At 37.9% G+C, this 15,787-nt stretch overlaps 1 protein-coding gene and 1 long non-coding RNA gene across 8 annotated transcripts in view; one reads left to right on the forward strand and one right to left on the reverse strand.

Moving 5' to 3' along the window:
• The window catches only part of LOC141386393 (uncharacterized), a 74,497-nt gene extending 59,712 nt beyond the window's left edge, over window positions 1-14,785 (reverse strand). For 3 of the 7 annotated variants that reach the window (XR_012408335.1, XR_012408332.1, XR_012408336.1), the window contains exon 1: window positions 14,555-14,774. This is a non-coding gene — a long non-coding RNA (uncharacterized lncRNA). Of the gene's footprint in view, window positions 1-14,554 lie in introns of all 7 variants that reach the window. The other 4 variants (XR_012408331.1, XR_012408333.1, XR_012408337.1 and 1 more) reach the window with 3 other exon arrangements.
• On the forward strand, window positions 8,268-13,186 carry slc32a1 (solute carrier family 32 member 1). Its single transcript, NM_001080701.1, is given in 2 exon segments — window positions 8,268-9,072; window positions 10,490-13,186. Coding segments are annotated over 2 exon segments (1,593 nt in total). The 5' UTR covers window positions 8,268-8,667; the 3' UTR covers window positions 11,678-13,186.
• Window positions 14,786-15,787: the final 1,002 nt, after the last annotated feature.

A 15,787-nucleotide genomic window follows, 5' to 3' on the forward strand; every position in this document is an offset into this window, starting at 1 on the left:
AGATAAATAAATAGTGTATTCTCTTTTCAAATAGCAAATAATAATAATATAGTAACAGTATTAGAAGTAAAATAATTAATACATTAAAATAAATAAAAATGTATTTATTTATATAAAAGAGTCGTTTCAGCTTAGGCCCTTTATTAATTAGGGGTCGCCACACATGTGTTTGGACTTGTGGGGAAAACCAAAGCACCTGGAGGAAACCCAAGGCATAACAGTGAGACCATGCAAACTCCACACAGAAATGCCAACTGAATCAGCCGAGGCTCAAACAAGCGACTTCTAGCTGTGAGGTGATCGTGCTTCCCACTGTGCCACCGTGACGCCCATAAAGTAAAATAGTAATCATTATAGACTTTGAGTTAGACTGTTTTAATTGTAAATCCTTATTAAAATCAATAAAAAATCAGAAATATGTCTCTGGTATTTAACTAGTCTCCTTGAATTATTTATCATTTTTGCAACTCAAGCTATTTGTTTTGTTTAAATCTAAAATAAACAAATATCTGTGTAATAATAAACATGGTGAACGTACATGTTAAAAGTATTCCTGCATCTACTAGTGACTCCACTTATAAAAGCAGCACACATTTGTTCTGATAAAGGCTAATCAGCACAATAATGTACTTGGGATTGTGATGCTAATAGTAATGGATTCGGAGAGGGGCCAATTCGCGCGATTGGCTAATTTGACTGCGCCGCGGCCCCCGGAGACCCACGTGTCTTTTCAGTTTGGCTCTCTAATTGAAGTGTGTTATGTGTTATTTTCTGCCTCACCGAGCCGCAGAAGAGGCTGCCAGTGGGGTCGGCTGTTGGTTTCAGATGCGAGGCGAACATATGAAACATTCAGAGAATTAACCTTGCTATGAAAAAAATACGTTTTCACCAAAATAGCAAAAGCATTTCTATGCATTTAGTGTTACCACACTGAAAAAATGATGTCTGCACAATTGTTCCAAACAATTTATATGTGATGAATTTAAACAAACAAAGTAAAATTAGTAATGTTCAACTTCATTTGTTTATATATATTCAGCCCAAATAAATGGTATACAACTACTTTTAAAAAAATTCAGTAAATCCAATGAATTATCTTTGAATCTTTTTTTTCAGTGTAAAAATACTGTAAAATGTCTCAGCCAATGTTTTCAAACAGTTATATTTGATTTACCAAAATCGCACAAGTGCCCATTTCACATCTGTCATGTCCATAATGGAGAGGCGTCTCATCCATGATGAAGCTTCAAAAGTCAAATCAAATCAATCATTTTTGTTCTATAATGAGCCGACTCTCATCCTTTTTATCAGCATTTTCTGGTGGGTTGTGCAGTTTATTTATTCATTCATTCATTTATTCATTCATTCATTCATTTTCTCTTCGGCTTAGTCCCTTAATTCATGAGGGGTCACCACAGAGGAATGAACCACCAACTATTCCAGCATACGTTTTACACAGCGGATGCCCTTCCAACCCACAACCTCAACTGCTCAGTACTGGGAAACACACTCAATCACACACTCATACACTACGGCCATTTAGTTCATCAATTCCCCTATAGCGCATGTGTTTGTACTGTGCACTCTCAGAAATAAAGGTATACGTGAGCTGTCACTGGGGTGGTGCCTTTTCAAAAAGTTACAAATTTCTACCTAAAAGGTCCATATTAATACTTCAAGGGCACATATTAGTACCTAAAAAAAAGTACAAAAGTGTTCCTCTTAAATTAAGTGCTAATATATTCTGAGGTACCAATATGGACCCTTTAAGTACAAATGTGTACCTTTTGAAAAGGTACCACCGCAGTGACAGCTCGCGTACACCTTTATTTCTGAGAGTGTGGTGGAAACATGCACAGATACGCCAACTGATGCAGCCGAGACTCAAACCAGCGACCTTCTTGCTGTGAGGAGACCATGTTACTCACTGCGCCACTGTGCAGCTTGTACAGGTTTAATTCAGAGAATTTCTAGAAAACATGTTGTAAACTGTAACCTGGTAATATTGGTCATATCCATAAAAAGCATGTTTATTTTGCTCATTTAAAATATAAAAATATGTTTACAGATTGATATCTTATGATCCCATAAAGGCATGGGACCAGGGTTTGGAAAACTAATGGTTTTAAAACCGCCAAAGTTTTCTGTTATACTGTTTCTAAGTTATGTGTAGTTTTTTTTTTTTTTTGCTTTTTTTTTGGGGGGGGGTTACATGTTTTTCACAACTATTTCATTTAGTTTTTTATGGCAACATCTCCAGCAGAAAATGAACATCTACATCAAAAGCTACTGGTCCAAATTATTTTAAATGTTTCTTTAAATAAAATATTAAGTAAAATTTTTTTTTACTTTTACGGTTTATCTCCGGCAGCTGGGGTGCCAAAAAGAAAAGTAAAATAACGGCCGTTGGATAACAGAAATTTATCGTAAAATAACGGATATTAAATTACAGAAATTTACCAGAAATTTACATTTAAGGAAATTTCTGAAATTTAACGGCCGTTATTTTAGGGTTTTTTCCGGCACCCCAGCTGCTGGAAATAAAACGCAAAAATTGCGGATTATTTTTTTACAGTGCAGACATTTAAAAGTAACTTATTTTAGAGAAGTAATCACGATACCGTGAATATGTGATCTTTTTATCCATGGTTATCATATCGTCTGAATCTTATATCGGCCCAAGCCTAATCCCATAACTCCGTGGTTATTGGTTTCAAAAAATATTTTAAAAAAAGGTTTCAATGTAAAGTTAACATCTATTTTCAGTTTTTACTGCAAATGTCACATACATAACGCTGCAATTGCTTTTTTACTGTCATTTAGAATGAAGTGCAAAACAGACTCTTGTTTTTTTTAGATACACCACAACAAATGTTTTTCTTTCTTATTTATAATCTAAATACCTAAAAATTCTTTAATTAAGAAGCATCTTATAGTAAAGTAAAAAAATATAATGTAAATATAACATAAAAAATTATTTTCTTTAAAACAGAGATGCCCAAAGTAGGGCCCGCAGGCCAAAATTGGCCCATGGTAACCTTTTTTTATTTGGCCTGCCATGCAATGTGAAAAAAGATTTAGAATGATGGGAATGTTGGGGCAGATGCCTTTAACAGAGTTCGTCATTTCTAATTTAACCTAACCTTTTGTTCATTTGTTTGTTTAATTGTTGAGCCACATAAAAGACAACTGAAACAAAAATGTTTCAATGAAATGTTGTGCATGAATCTGATGTAAATAATGTCACATGAAGATAGAGGACAATGCACAAAGCACTGCAGCTTGACTCGTGTATTCAGCTTTGAACACAGTTGTGTTATAAATGTGTTTATTGTAAAAAGTCCATTATAAAACGTTTCAGGTTAAAATACTTTAAAACATTTAGAAACTGCCCCTTTTAGGCTTTGATTAGTCATGGTGTTTTGGTGACTATTGCTTTAAATGCAAATGAGATTGTTCTCTTTACAAAAAGGGGCAGGGCTATAAAAACCTGCGCATCAGCATATTGGCAGATCCAAAACAAGACTAATGTTATCTGTGGGAAAATGTGCAGAAGTGTGTCAGAAGGCGGCGATACTACAGTGTGCTTCATCTACAACTCCACATCTATAATCCTCTTAGTCTATGCTGACATCTTCAGCATCTCAAACACTCTGATGGCTAATGGACAGACGACTGCTTCTCACTCAAGGCTGCTGTTTATGCTAATGAGATGGAGAGATAGGCACTAGCCCATCTCATGACACATACAAAAGGTGAATGTTAATCAAACTGTTTCTGCAAACTGTTTTTATCAAGACTGATTATAACAAATACAAATCATTCATCTGCACCATCTTTGCATATTAGCTCCCCTGTCAATTTTAAATCCAAGACGATTTTTTCTTTTCAATTTTTTAGAAGTAAATCCAAAATCCAGGTCCTCAAAAGTCCATTTCTTCACAAGACTTTGCATTAGATGTGCGTTTTATCGGATAAGCCTCATTACGTGTGTCGCTTCTGTGCAGCATCACAGTTTTCAGTGTGAAGCTAATTAATGATCTGTCTCTATATAGTAAAAGAAGAGGGAATGGCTCAGACCGGCTCACTGAAGTGTGTAATGAGAAAAAAGACAGAGCGAATGAAGCGGAGACGGAGAGAGGGATGTGGGTCTGACGAAATCCTATTGTTTGGAGGATCTACCGTGACTACACAAAAACACACACCCACACACACACACACACACACACACGGATAGAGAGAGCGAGAGAATGGACCCTTCCAGGTCTCTCAGCAGCAGAAATCATCATCGTTGTTAAACTTACACTGCAAAAAAATACTTTTCTTACTCGAGATTTGTCTTGATTCTAGTCCAAACATTTAAAATCTCTAAAATCATTAAGCATTTTCTATACAAGCACAAATATAGTCTCATTTTCAGAAGAAAAATTAGTCAAAGTGAAGTGAGATTTTCTTAAAACAAGCGAAATAATCTGACAAGGAGGTAAGCAAAATAATAATAATTATCATTTTACCCCATTGGAGGGTTATTTTGCCAATATTTAAAAAAAAATCCATTTTCATATTTTGATAAAGGCTGAACACATTTAGGGTGCAATGGTTGTCCTTTGGTTCAATTTTGCATATAAAACCATATTTACACCACTAAAACCACTCTTACACACACACACACACATTAATAATAATAATATGCTGCATTATCTCTTATAAATACAGTCTTGCTAAACACTGTTTACACGTCTGCAGGGACTTGTATAACTATAAAATTTCCCCTACTACTGTAGTAAGAAGTGAGTGTTATCCACTGAGTGAACACTGCTGAAATTCTGCACACTGATGAAGGAAACATTCACAGAGTGTGTATGTGATGAAGGTCAGCTTGTTTCTTCATGCAAAATAGATTTGAGGATTGAAATTAAATTGATCTGCTTTATTTTATAGCTTTAGTGAAGGCAGGTCATTGTTGACCTAGAGAGTGTAATGGTGTATACAGAATTATATATATATATATAATTTATTTATTTATTTTTAAGATGCTGTTAAATGTATCAGCACCATCTTGTGAAAAGCATCTAAAAAGGCAATGCAGTTTTTTCTACAAGAGCTGGACATGAAGATAACACTGAATCACATATGGACAGAGCGACAAAACACACCTGACTGATCCTGAATCAGCCTCTCTGGGGACAGATTGAGGATTATGTGAAGAATGGACTCCTGGGAGACACACAATGACCTCCTAATGCCCTCTATGAATTTTATGAGGAGTAATACACTGCAAACAAATTCTTTACTTGCTCAGAGTTTTTGTCTTGTTTCTGAATATCTACAAATTCTTAAATCAAGAAGCATTTTCTAGACAAAATACGGAAATAATATCAGAAATAATATGTTGAAAATTAAGTGAGTTTTGTATTAAACCAAGTCAAATACTCTGCCAATAGGGAAAGTGAAATGATCTCACCTCAAAATAAAAACAACATCATTTAACTCATTGTTAGATTATTTTGCTTGTTTTCAGGAAAAACTCACTTAATTTTCACTCATTATTTCTAACAAGACTTTGTTTTGGTGCTGTCTAGAAAATGTTTCTTGATTTGAGAACTGTTAGATATTTGGACTATAAACAAGACAAAAACCAAGTAATAACGCATGTAAATGCATTTTAACTAAATGAGAAGTGATGGACCACAGATTTATTCACATTATGAATAAGAATGACACATTTGTTAATATAGTTGCTCTGGTAAAATGCAGATAATCCAGCCATGGTGAAAGAAGCAAACAGAATGGGAATAATGGCAAGATTATGGATTGTAGAGGTGAGAAAATCAATGAGATGTTTTTCACGCTATGAGACAGGAGGCAGACTTGCACACCCAATATACACAAACACATTGAATACGATTAAAACACACTATCTTTGAGAAAAGTGGATAGAACATAATGTTTTAAATGGCTTTATAGTCTTCACATAATGCTCAGAAAGCCAGAATATTATATCTGATTAATTTTTGAATAGGGTAGATCAATATGTTTTTTTTTCACTTAAACCTATATTTTACCAGGAAAATATCCTAATTTGTAATCTATTTATTATATGATAATATATTATTTTAGGGTTGCTCCTGCATAGGGAATTCAAGGTGGCCAACTGCATTACATTTATTACCACATCCACCTTTTGACAAAAATCATGTATTTAATTACATTTAATGTTAGGCTCATAATTTAATATTTTACTTTACAGGAATAATGCTGAATAACTCTGATTATGTTATATTATATTAGCATTTATGTATTATAATATATTATAACATTAATGCAAAATATTAAAACGTCCATGATAACATAAGTCGTGCCTGTTTACCTATAAAGAAATCTAAACTGCATTGTTTAATCTGCATTCACATTGTAATCAGGTTTTTTTTCCTTCTAATGTGCTTGGTATCTGAGCTGAATTCTGTGTAAAAGCGCTGACAATCGCCCGTGTGCGCATGCGCCGTTCTTCAGACGATTGTGTTTCTGCGGCTGTAAATCCCGGAGCTCGAGCTCTGCGCGCGGCTGATAACGGCGCTCCGATTAACCCGTTCCACTCCCACCGGGAAACACAGGCCGAGAGGCCGAGCACAGCCTGCGGGACCAGGGAGACCTCCGGGGAAAACACCATTGCTGATTCAAAAGATTAGATACGGACAATACAGCAACGCTTCTGTTTATATCGCGTGCAAACAGCAGAATAACTCCGTGACACTAAACGAGGATCAGTGGAAAACACAGATTTGTTTATTTTTATGAAAATTAAATCTTGTCTGTGGAAAACTAATGAAATTAAATTAAATGATACATCAGATTCAATCTATTAGACAAACCAATTTTCTCAGCATTGCCCTAATTTACAGCTAACATCCTAAATTGTGACGCAATTTTAATAGTTAGAATATTTATCATGTCAGTATATTTTTACATATGTTCAATGTGTTGTTGTTTTTGTAAGTGTGTAGCATTTGTTTTTCAATCTAAGTACTATTCAATAGTGGATAAAATAAAGCGGGTCATTTCTAATTATTCGTTAACATTTGAGCTCCTAATGACACCAAATATGTTCGCAACCATCCCGACGATTATCTAAAAATAGTGGATTAATTTAGGATTTCATTTAAGGTTTATTTCTTTAAAGACCGGGTGTCGCTTTTTGCTTTAGATAAACGATTAGTCAGTCTCTTCAGCTCTTTTGAGAATAATATTAATACGTGATCATATTGTGATTATATAAAAAACTGAATAGGCTATTAAATATTTCCAAATATTTTATGCAAACGAATAAGAGAATATTGAGCTTGTATTATATTTTATAAAAGCATCCAGTTGTTTGCAGCAAGCCACAAATAAATGCTAAGAACAAAACTTAGAAAAGTCCACTTGGATATGATGATTATAAAACGACAAAAATGCTAATAAACGAAAAATCCATAAGAGATCAAAATTATAATTAGTTTAAATAGACTATTAACTTTTTTAACGTTTTTATAAAAACAGTGTCCCAAAACATGATGCAGAAACTCATTAAGGCAAACAGCCCAGCGCACTGCCCCGTGACAAATAATCCAAGAGAAATACGCGTGCTATTTTTCTAAATAAAACCAACACATCGCTTAACATAACTTGGTACTTAGCCATCAAAAAATCTCTATATCTATCAAATCTGCGACATGTTTCTTGCTCATTTCCTTGTCGAATAAAAGTAGGTTTTAAATCCGTTCAAGCTGCGAGTATTCCGACATCAACTCTACAAGCGTCGTCGAGGGTGGCACGTCTCCTCTTCTTGAAAAAAAGAGAGTAAAAACTGATCCTAAACATTCACGTGAAGCCATAAAAATGGAGAGTTCAAGCTGGGAAAAGAAAGGAAGGAAAAAAAACACAAGAACAGTTCAAGAACACTTTTTGTGTCCATGTGAGATCTACTCTGATGCTGGAGACGGTTTATATATACGTAAAGTTATGCAACACTATGAGACCCCGGATGCCATTGGGTGTTGTGACCAAGTATAGTGGGCATAATGAGATTGGAGAGGAAGGATGGGGTCCTGCAAGCACCTCCCCTAGAAATGCAGCAAATCTTTACCCCGTTTTTTTCCTCCCGTCGGTGCGGAGTAGCGCGCGCATTGGGAGCCGGAGACGCGAGACTAGCATTGGCAGGCTGACGGTGACACGTGCCTCCCTCTCAACACCCCCGAGCTCCCGTGTACCGCATTGGCATCAGCGACGGCCACTGAAACACAGGAGTCGAAGCTGTGCCACGGATACAGAGGACGGAAAGCCCGCGTAAAGCTGCGAGCATTCTCCTTTACGCACCGGACCATAAACTTGCTCTCGCCCGAAACGCGCGTCAAGAGTTCGGCCAGAATAGAGTGAGAGAGGAGCGGGCCAACAGGATGCGGGCGCCAGGCATCATCTACGTCTGAAAGTGACATGAACCACGGAATTAGCCAAAACAGCAGGCGTGATTTCAGTCAGAACCGGAGATAACGAATACGCGTCACCACGAGAGTCCGTTCTCTTCTCGCGCAGACAAAGAGCTCCGGTCACGCACTAAATCTGAAATATCTAGAGGAAAAAAACATTCGCTGAGGTATCTAGACACCTGTCTCGTTTAGCAGAACAATCATGGCTACGTTAATAAGAAGCAAGATCTCGAATAAGCTGTCCAACGCGGCCACTACCGTCACCAATAAGTCGCAGGCGAAGGTGAGCGGGATGTTCGCCAGACTGGGCTTCCAGGCCGCCACCGATGAGGAGGCTTTGGGTTTCGCCGCCTGCGATGATCTGGACTATGACCACAGGCAGGGGCTTCAAATGGACATCCTAAAAAACGATGAGATGGGGGGAGAGGGCGGCGGGGAAATGGGGGAAGATGGGATGGCCGAAGGGGACAGCCATTACCAGAGGGATGGAACGGGTCCACCGCCCTCAGCATCCAAAGACGGGGGACTTTGCTCCGAAATTGGCAACCCGGACAAGCCCAGAATCACTGCTTGGGAAGCGGGCTGGAACGTGACCAACGCGATCCAGGTAAAGGCGCATCGTCAGGCGTCACGCGTCATGGCGATGCATAGCTGTGAACAAATTCATGTCCTAAAGTTGTGTGGAAATGCGTAAAAGCGAGTTGCGGTATGAATGTGAACAGTCTGTTTTATTAAAGATGAGCTGTGCTTTTAAATGGCGTAGGTTTTTCTTGTGCTGATGTCGTGTTATAGTGAAGGACTTGAAGGAGGAACATAGGTTAAGGCAGGTTTATCAACGAGTTGAGCTTCAAAAAATAGTGCTCATGAAATATCATTCATTCGACCTATTAAACCTACATTAGGTATCAAGAGACGGAGATTCGTGTTGTTTGCGTGAGAAATTCCATCTATTTTCGACGTGCGTAAACTGGAGAGAGTAATGCTTCTTTTACATTAAAACATAAACAATATTTAAACGCATTTAAAATTGTAATATTGTACACATCGACTTGGAAAATACGTTCTCGAGTATTGCAAAAACGTGTTCACAATACTAAAAAACACGTTTAATCATGCGCACTTAAACCTCTTAATAGCCAATCTGACATCCGTGACGTGACTCCCTGCCTATTTGATTCATCCAGATGACGACACAATGAGGTGAGCGTGACTTTGCTCACAGCAAATGGAATTTCGGCACTGAATTCCTGCAGTGAACACAGGGCGCATTCCCTCCACACAAGTTCATTATTACCACAGTTATATTTGCAATAAAGCAGCCTACACAAAAAAAGCTTCATTTTACGCACCAAGTACCATATGCATTTGACTGGAGAATAGATAATATAGGTTACACCAAACAACCCACCATTTTACGCTTCAAATACTTGCGCGTTTAGAGAATAGAGAATAGACAAAGACAGTTACACCATAAAACGCACCATTTTACGCACCAAACACTATATGCATTTGATCAGAGAATAGATAATAAACCAGGTTAACCCGAAAAACGTAACATTTTACGCACCGATACCTTAAGCATTTGATCAGATAACAGATATTAAAGGTTACACCAAAAACGCACTATTTTACGCACCAAATAACTCATGCATTTGATCAGAGAATAGATAATAAAAAAGGCTATCCCAAAACGTACAATTTTACGCACCAAATACCCTGTGCATTTGATCAGAGAATAGATAAAAGCTACACCAAAAACCCAGTATTTTACGCAGCAAATACCTTATGCATCTGATCAGAAAATAGATATTAAAGGTTACTACAAACAAACGCACCGTTTTACGCACCAAATAACTTATGCATTTGATCAGAGAACAAAGAAGGTTACACCAAAAACGCAGCATACACTACAGGCATTTGATCAGAGAATAGATGTGTAGCGATGTTAGGTCACTTGTGAGTGATGATGTGCACAAAAGCAGCGGTCTGTGGTGTAAAGCGCTTGCTGTGCTTCTCTCCCGCAGGGCATGTTCGTGCTCGGGTTACCCTACGCCATTCTCCACGGTGGATATCTCGGACTGTTCCTCATTATATTCGCCGCCGTCGTGTGCTGCTACACAGGCAAAATCCTCATCGCCTGCCTCTATGAAGAGAACGAAGACGGCCAGTTGGTGCGAGTGAGAGACTCGTACGTGGACATCGCCAACGCCTGCTGCGCTCCGCGCTTCCCCGCGCTCGGAGGACACGTCGTCAACGTGGCACAGATCATCGAGCTCGTCATGACCTGCATTTTGTACGTCGTGGTCAGCGGGAACCTGATGTACAACAGCTTCCCCACCCTCCCAGTGTCCCAGAGGTCCTGGGCCATCATCGCCACCGCCGCTCTCCTGCCTTGCGCCTTCCTCAAGAACCTCAAAGCCGTGTCCAAGTTTAGCTTGCTCTGCACCCTAGCGCACTTCATCATCAACATCCTAGTGATCGCCTACTGCCTGTCCAGGGCGCGAGACTGGGCGTGGGACAAGGTCAAGTTCTACATCGACGTCAAGAAGTTCCCCATCTCCATCGGCATCATCGTGTTCAGCTACACCTCGCAGATCTTCCTGCCCTCACTGGAGGGGAACATGCAGAAGCCCAGCGAGTTCCACTGCATGATGAACTGGACGCACATCGCGGCCTGCATCCTCAAGGGCCTGTTCGCCCTGGTGGCTTACCTGACGTGGGCTGATGAAACCAAGGAGGTGATCACGGACAACCTGCCGTCCAGCATCCGCGCCGTCGTCAACCTGTTCCTGGTGTCGAAGGCGCTGCTGTCGTACCCGCTGCCGTTCTTCGCCGCGGTGGAGGTCCTCGAAAAGACTTTCTTCCAGGACGGAGGGCGCGCGTTCTTCCCGGACTGCTACGGCGGAGACGGCCGACTCAAGTCCTGGGGTCTGTCGCTCCGCTGCGCGCTGGTGGTTTTCACGATGCTCATGGCCATTTACGTGCCGCACTTCGCGCTTCTCATGGGCCTGACGGGCAGCCTGACGGGCGCGGGGCTCTGCTTTCTGCTGCCCAGCCTTTTCCATCTCAAGCTGCTGTGGAGAAAGCTGCTGTGGCATCAGGTGTTCTTCGACGTCGCCATATTCGTGATCGGCGGTATATGCAGCATTTCCGGCTTCATCCATTCCGTCGAAGGCCTCATCGAAGCGTACAAATACAACCTGCCGGATTAGCTGGATAGTTTTGGTGGTTTAGGTGTTATACTACAACGCATCCCGCATATTGATAACCAAACCGATAAGTTTCCCCCGAAACATAAAACAATAAACACAAAAAACAAAAAATAAAGAAGAAAAAATAAAGAACATTCAACCCAGGTTCATCCAATAAAACTGTCTGCAGATCTGACCTTGACGTGTACAATTTAAGGGGATAGTTCAGCCTAAAATGCACATTTATTCAGTTTACTCTCCCTTAAGAGGTCCCGAACCAGTTTGAGTTTCTTACACAAAATTATATATTTTAAAGAGAGCCTGTAGTCATTTACTTCTCTAGTAGGAAAAACAGTGGAAGCCAATGGTTGCAGGTGTCCAGTATTCTTCAAAATATCTTCTTCTATGTGTTCAGATGAACACTTAAAGGTTTGGAACCAGTACATGATTAAATAATTTCCATTTTTGGAAGAACTATCCCCTTCAATAAACCAATTTTGCAGTTCATCTGAGAGATGCCTTTGACAACAAATGCGCGTTACATATAGATATCAGAGCATTTATTTTTGTTGTGAAGCGAGTCAATGGTTTACACGAGAATTTATTTTAGATTTTAATCGAGGAAGACGTCATTTCATCTGTCATATATAAAAGGAAAATAATAATTAATAAACACGCGTGGAGTGCTGTGAGAGTGCACGTCTCCTGTCGGCAATACACGGATCAAAATGAACAAATAAATAAAAGCAAGAATATTAATGTAATTCAAACCGGGGACCGAAGTCATGGCAATAAACACACAAACAAATTTAGTGATTTTTCCGACAATTCGGCATGAGTGAGGACATATAGTATTATTTATTATAGTTTGCATAACCAAAATGGAGAGATTATGATGATGATGATGATAATAGCTAATAAGGCAGCCTATAATGGACGGTGAATAGAAGTACTTTAACTATGCATTTTGACCGTATGATGTCCATGCAGTATTAGAGATATTCTGGTGAAGCAGAAGAAAAGGAGGGTTTTATTCACTGCAATTGTTCAATTCACCAGAAAATATACAAAGAGACTCGTATTTTTACTAAAGACATCGAATATTGGAAATTGAAGAAAGATGAAGACAGAGGAAAACGAACAAATTCTGAAGAAATGATGCCTGAGCATGGAAAACATACACAAAATAAAACAACCCACCAACTCAAATAGCTAAATTTGAAGAGTTCTGAGCGTTATGTTGTCTATCGGATATGAAACGTCGTAATTAAAAGTAATAATTCATGTTCATGTTCCCCTCAGTGAGATTCATTTATTGCGTCGTTGGATCGAAATCAAGTCTGAATCAAATAAAGGGACTTGCATAAGACATTTTTTTTTCATTTTGTGCAATCCAATGGGTGCTGTGGAAATGTTATAAAACCGTATGTGTTGTGTTATTGTGGTTTAAAAGATGGAATGTATATCACAAATCGTTATCATATATCGTGAAAATGAATATATTGAAGAATAAAGAAACGCGTGAAATTATATTGTACAATTGTTTTTTGGTTGTGTGAGTGACATATGGAAAGAAAATGAAACAACTGCATATTTTCCCTTCAAGAAAAGAATAAATCTACAAATCAATAAATAAGCGGAGTCCACCTCTCTTAGATTTATTCCGAAGGCGAATGTATAGACAGCACTTCTGCATGAAAAATAGGTTATATAATAAATGCAGAAATTAGGTTAGGTATTTTTAACGGATAAATGCATTTTCGATGATATAATGCAAGGCAGAATTAAAAAGGCATTTTTATGATTGATATTTGCATGTCAGTGACTCTCAAATATTGATTTAAATACTAAATCTGACCGCTTTAATTGAATTTCTATAAATGGGGAAAATAATAAACCTTGGGATATAAATAGGCCACCGTCGTGGATTTATTTAAACTGTATAATGCAATAATTATTTTAAACGTGCAATGTAACGTGCAAAAGTGTTAATGCAAAGAATACAGGAGGCATCCTGTCATTGGTATTTCAGAGGCGCAACAGCTAATGAATGAATGAAGTGAACTCGCACAGAAAATCTCGACAGATTTTTGCCTTTGGCTCTGATTCCGCAAGTGAACGAAACATCTGGACAGACTGAATCTATTTCTGAGGCTGTCATGAAATAAAATATGCTTAAAGAAATAGCAGAATGTGCGCATGCGTCTAAATGAAGCAACACTAGAGACTAGAGAGAGAAATTATTATAAAAAGATCAGCATTTAATATCAACATGAAGACATTAAACATTATATATTAGCCTAATTAAGATAATATCTTCGAGAAAAAAAACTGACAAAATACTCAGGATTAGATTATATACCTGCTATGAATTATGTAAACTTTATTAAGCCGTTACCCTTGAAGGATATTGTCAAATGCGAAATATATAATGGTTATTCGCGTTTCTTTATCAACAACGAAATGGAGAAAATTGTGGTCGTGTTGGATTGTGGGAATTTGAGTTTAAAAAGAGGAGCCATTTTCTTATTACTAGAGCGCGCGCTTTCAGAGAGAATGTTGGGATTTTTGCGCCACCTGGTGGAAACATGAACATATTGTTCAAAATCATTTTTAAATAAAACAAGAAATCAGGGTACAGGCTTTTAAACTACGATAAGAACATTTAACTTGAACAACCCACACAGAAAATGCCTGCTTAAACTTCACAAACTCTTGACATATGCCTACATGGCGAAGCCCTATAAAGTGCTTACTTTCAATGTTTCTGAAGTTGAAGTTTTTGTCTAACGTTATGTTTAATGTTGCTACCATGTTAAGGGTATAACTAAACATATTACTAAGACAAATTACAGGAGTGTTTTTGTTGGCTAGTTTGGAGTTTGGTCTTTCGCTCACCTCTGATGTCTGTTCCAAACACTTCTGAACACGAAAGCAGATGCTTCTGAAAGCCATTTTTGACGTGCTGCGCGATTGGGCTGTCATGTCAAACATTGTAAGTTACTTGTATCTTAAATATTAATGAAGTTATTCGGTGAAAACATCCTGAATTAAAGCGACCAAACCTTACGATTGCGTAACCAAACTTAAGAACGTCAACCGTCACTTCTCGAGGCGCGAAGTTTGAATGAGCGGAGGCGCCAATTGGAGCCAATCAAGCAAACCCTCGCACGGAGCAATAATAAACTCATCTCATTCCTCATTTCTGCTCCAAATTAAACCAGTTTAGGTGTAAACCCGCTCAACAGGGGTACAACTGACAGAAAACTCACTTTTATTTGATAGCAACAATTAGCATGATTGGGTACATTCATTCATTTTCCATCTGCTTAATCCCTTTATTCATCAGGAACGAACCGCAAATTTATCCAGCATATGCTTAACACTGCGGATGCCCTTCCAGCTCAGAGTTTCTGCAGGTTTAACGAAGTTAAATTTAAGACTTTTTAAGATATTTTAAGACCATTATGAATTTAGAGTAAAATTTAGAGCCAACTGCTAAGGAACTTCTCCAATATGCCAGTTAGAAAAGATTTTCACTTGCCCTATGAAAAAATTATTTAAAAAATTAATATATTTATTATTACAAAAATATAGTTTTTTAATAAGTTCTTGAAAATAATTTTATTCATTTTCCAATATATCCATTCACAAACCCTATAACCCTTACCAATAATAGAACAAAACAGCTGTCAATAACTTCAATCTACAATAAAAAAATAATAATAGGCTAATTAACAGGAAAATTAAGATCTGTTAAAAATATTTAAGACCTACAACACAACATTTGAGTAGATATAAGACTTAAGGCCTAAAAGTTATCTTAACTTTGCCAGCTGCAACCCAGCACTGGGAAACACTCATACACAGTGCTCAACATAAGTACAGCCCATTTGGATGATGGATATTTTTCCTTCATTTCTCAGTGAATACAGGCAATGTAATTTGGTGCAATTGAACGAAACTGATTTATTGAAAATAATAAAATAATATTTTAGCCACCAAACGTATTTAGAAACAGGAAGATTATACAATTAAATTCAAATTAAATGAAATTAAAATTGAACAAAATTTTCCTTTTCTTTTTTTGCTTCTCTTTATTGTTCCTCTTTTTAAATTTATATTTAATAT

This window comes from Danio rerio, chromosome 6 (genome assembly GCF_049306965.1).
Source record: "Danio rerio strain Tuebingen ecotype United States chromosome 6, GRCz12tu, whole genome shotgun sequence".
Lineage (NCBI taxonomy): Eukaryota > Metazoa > Chordata > Actinopteri > Cypriniformes > Danionidae > Danio > Danio rerio.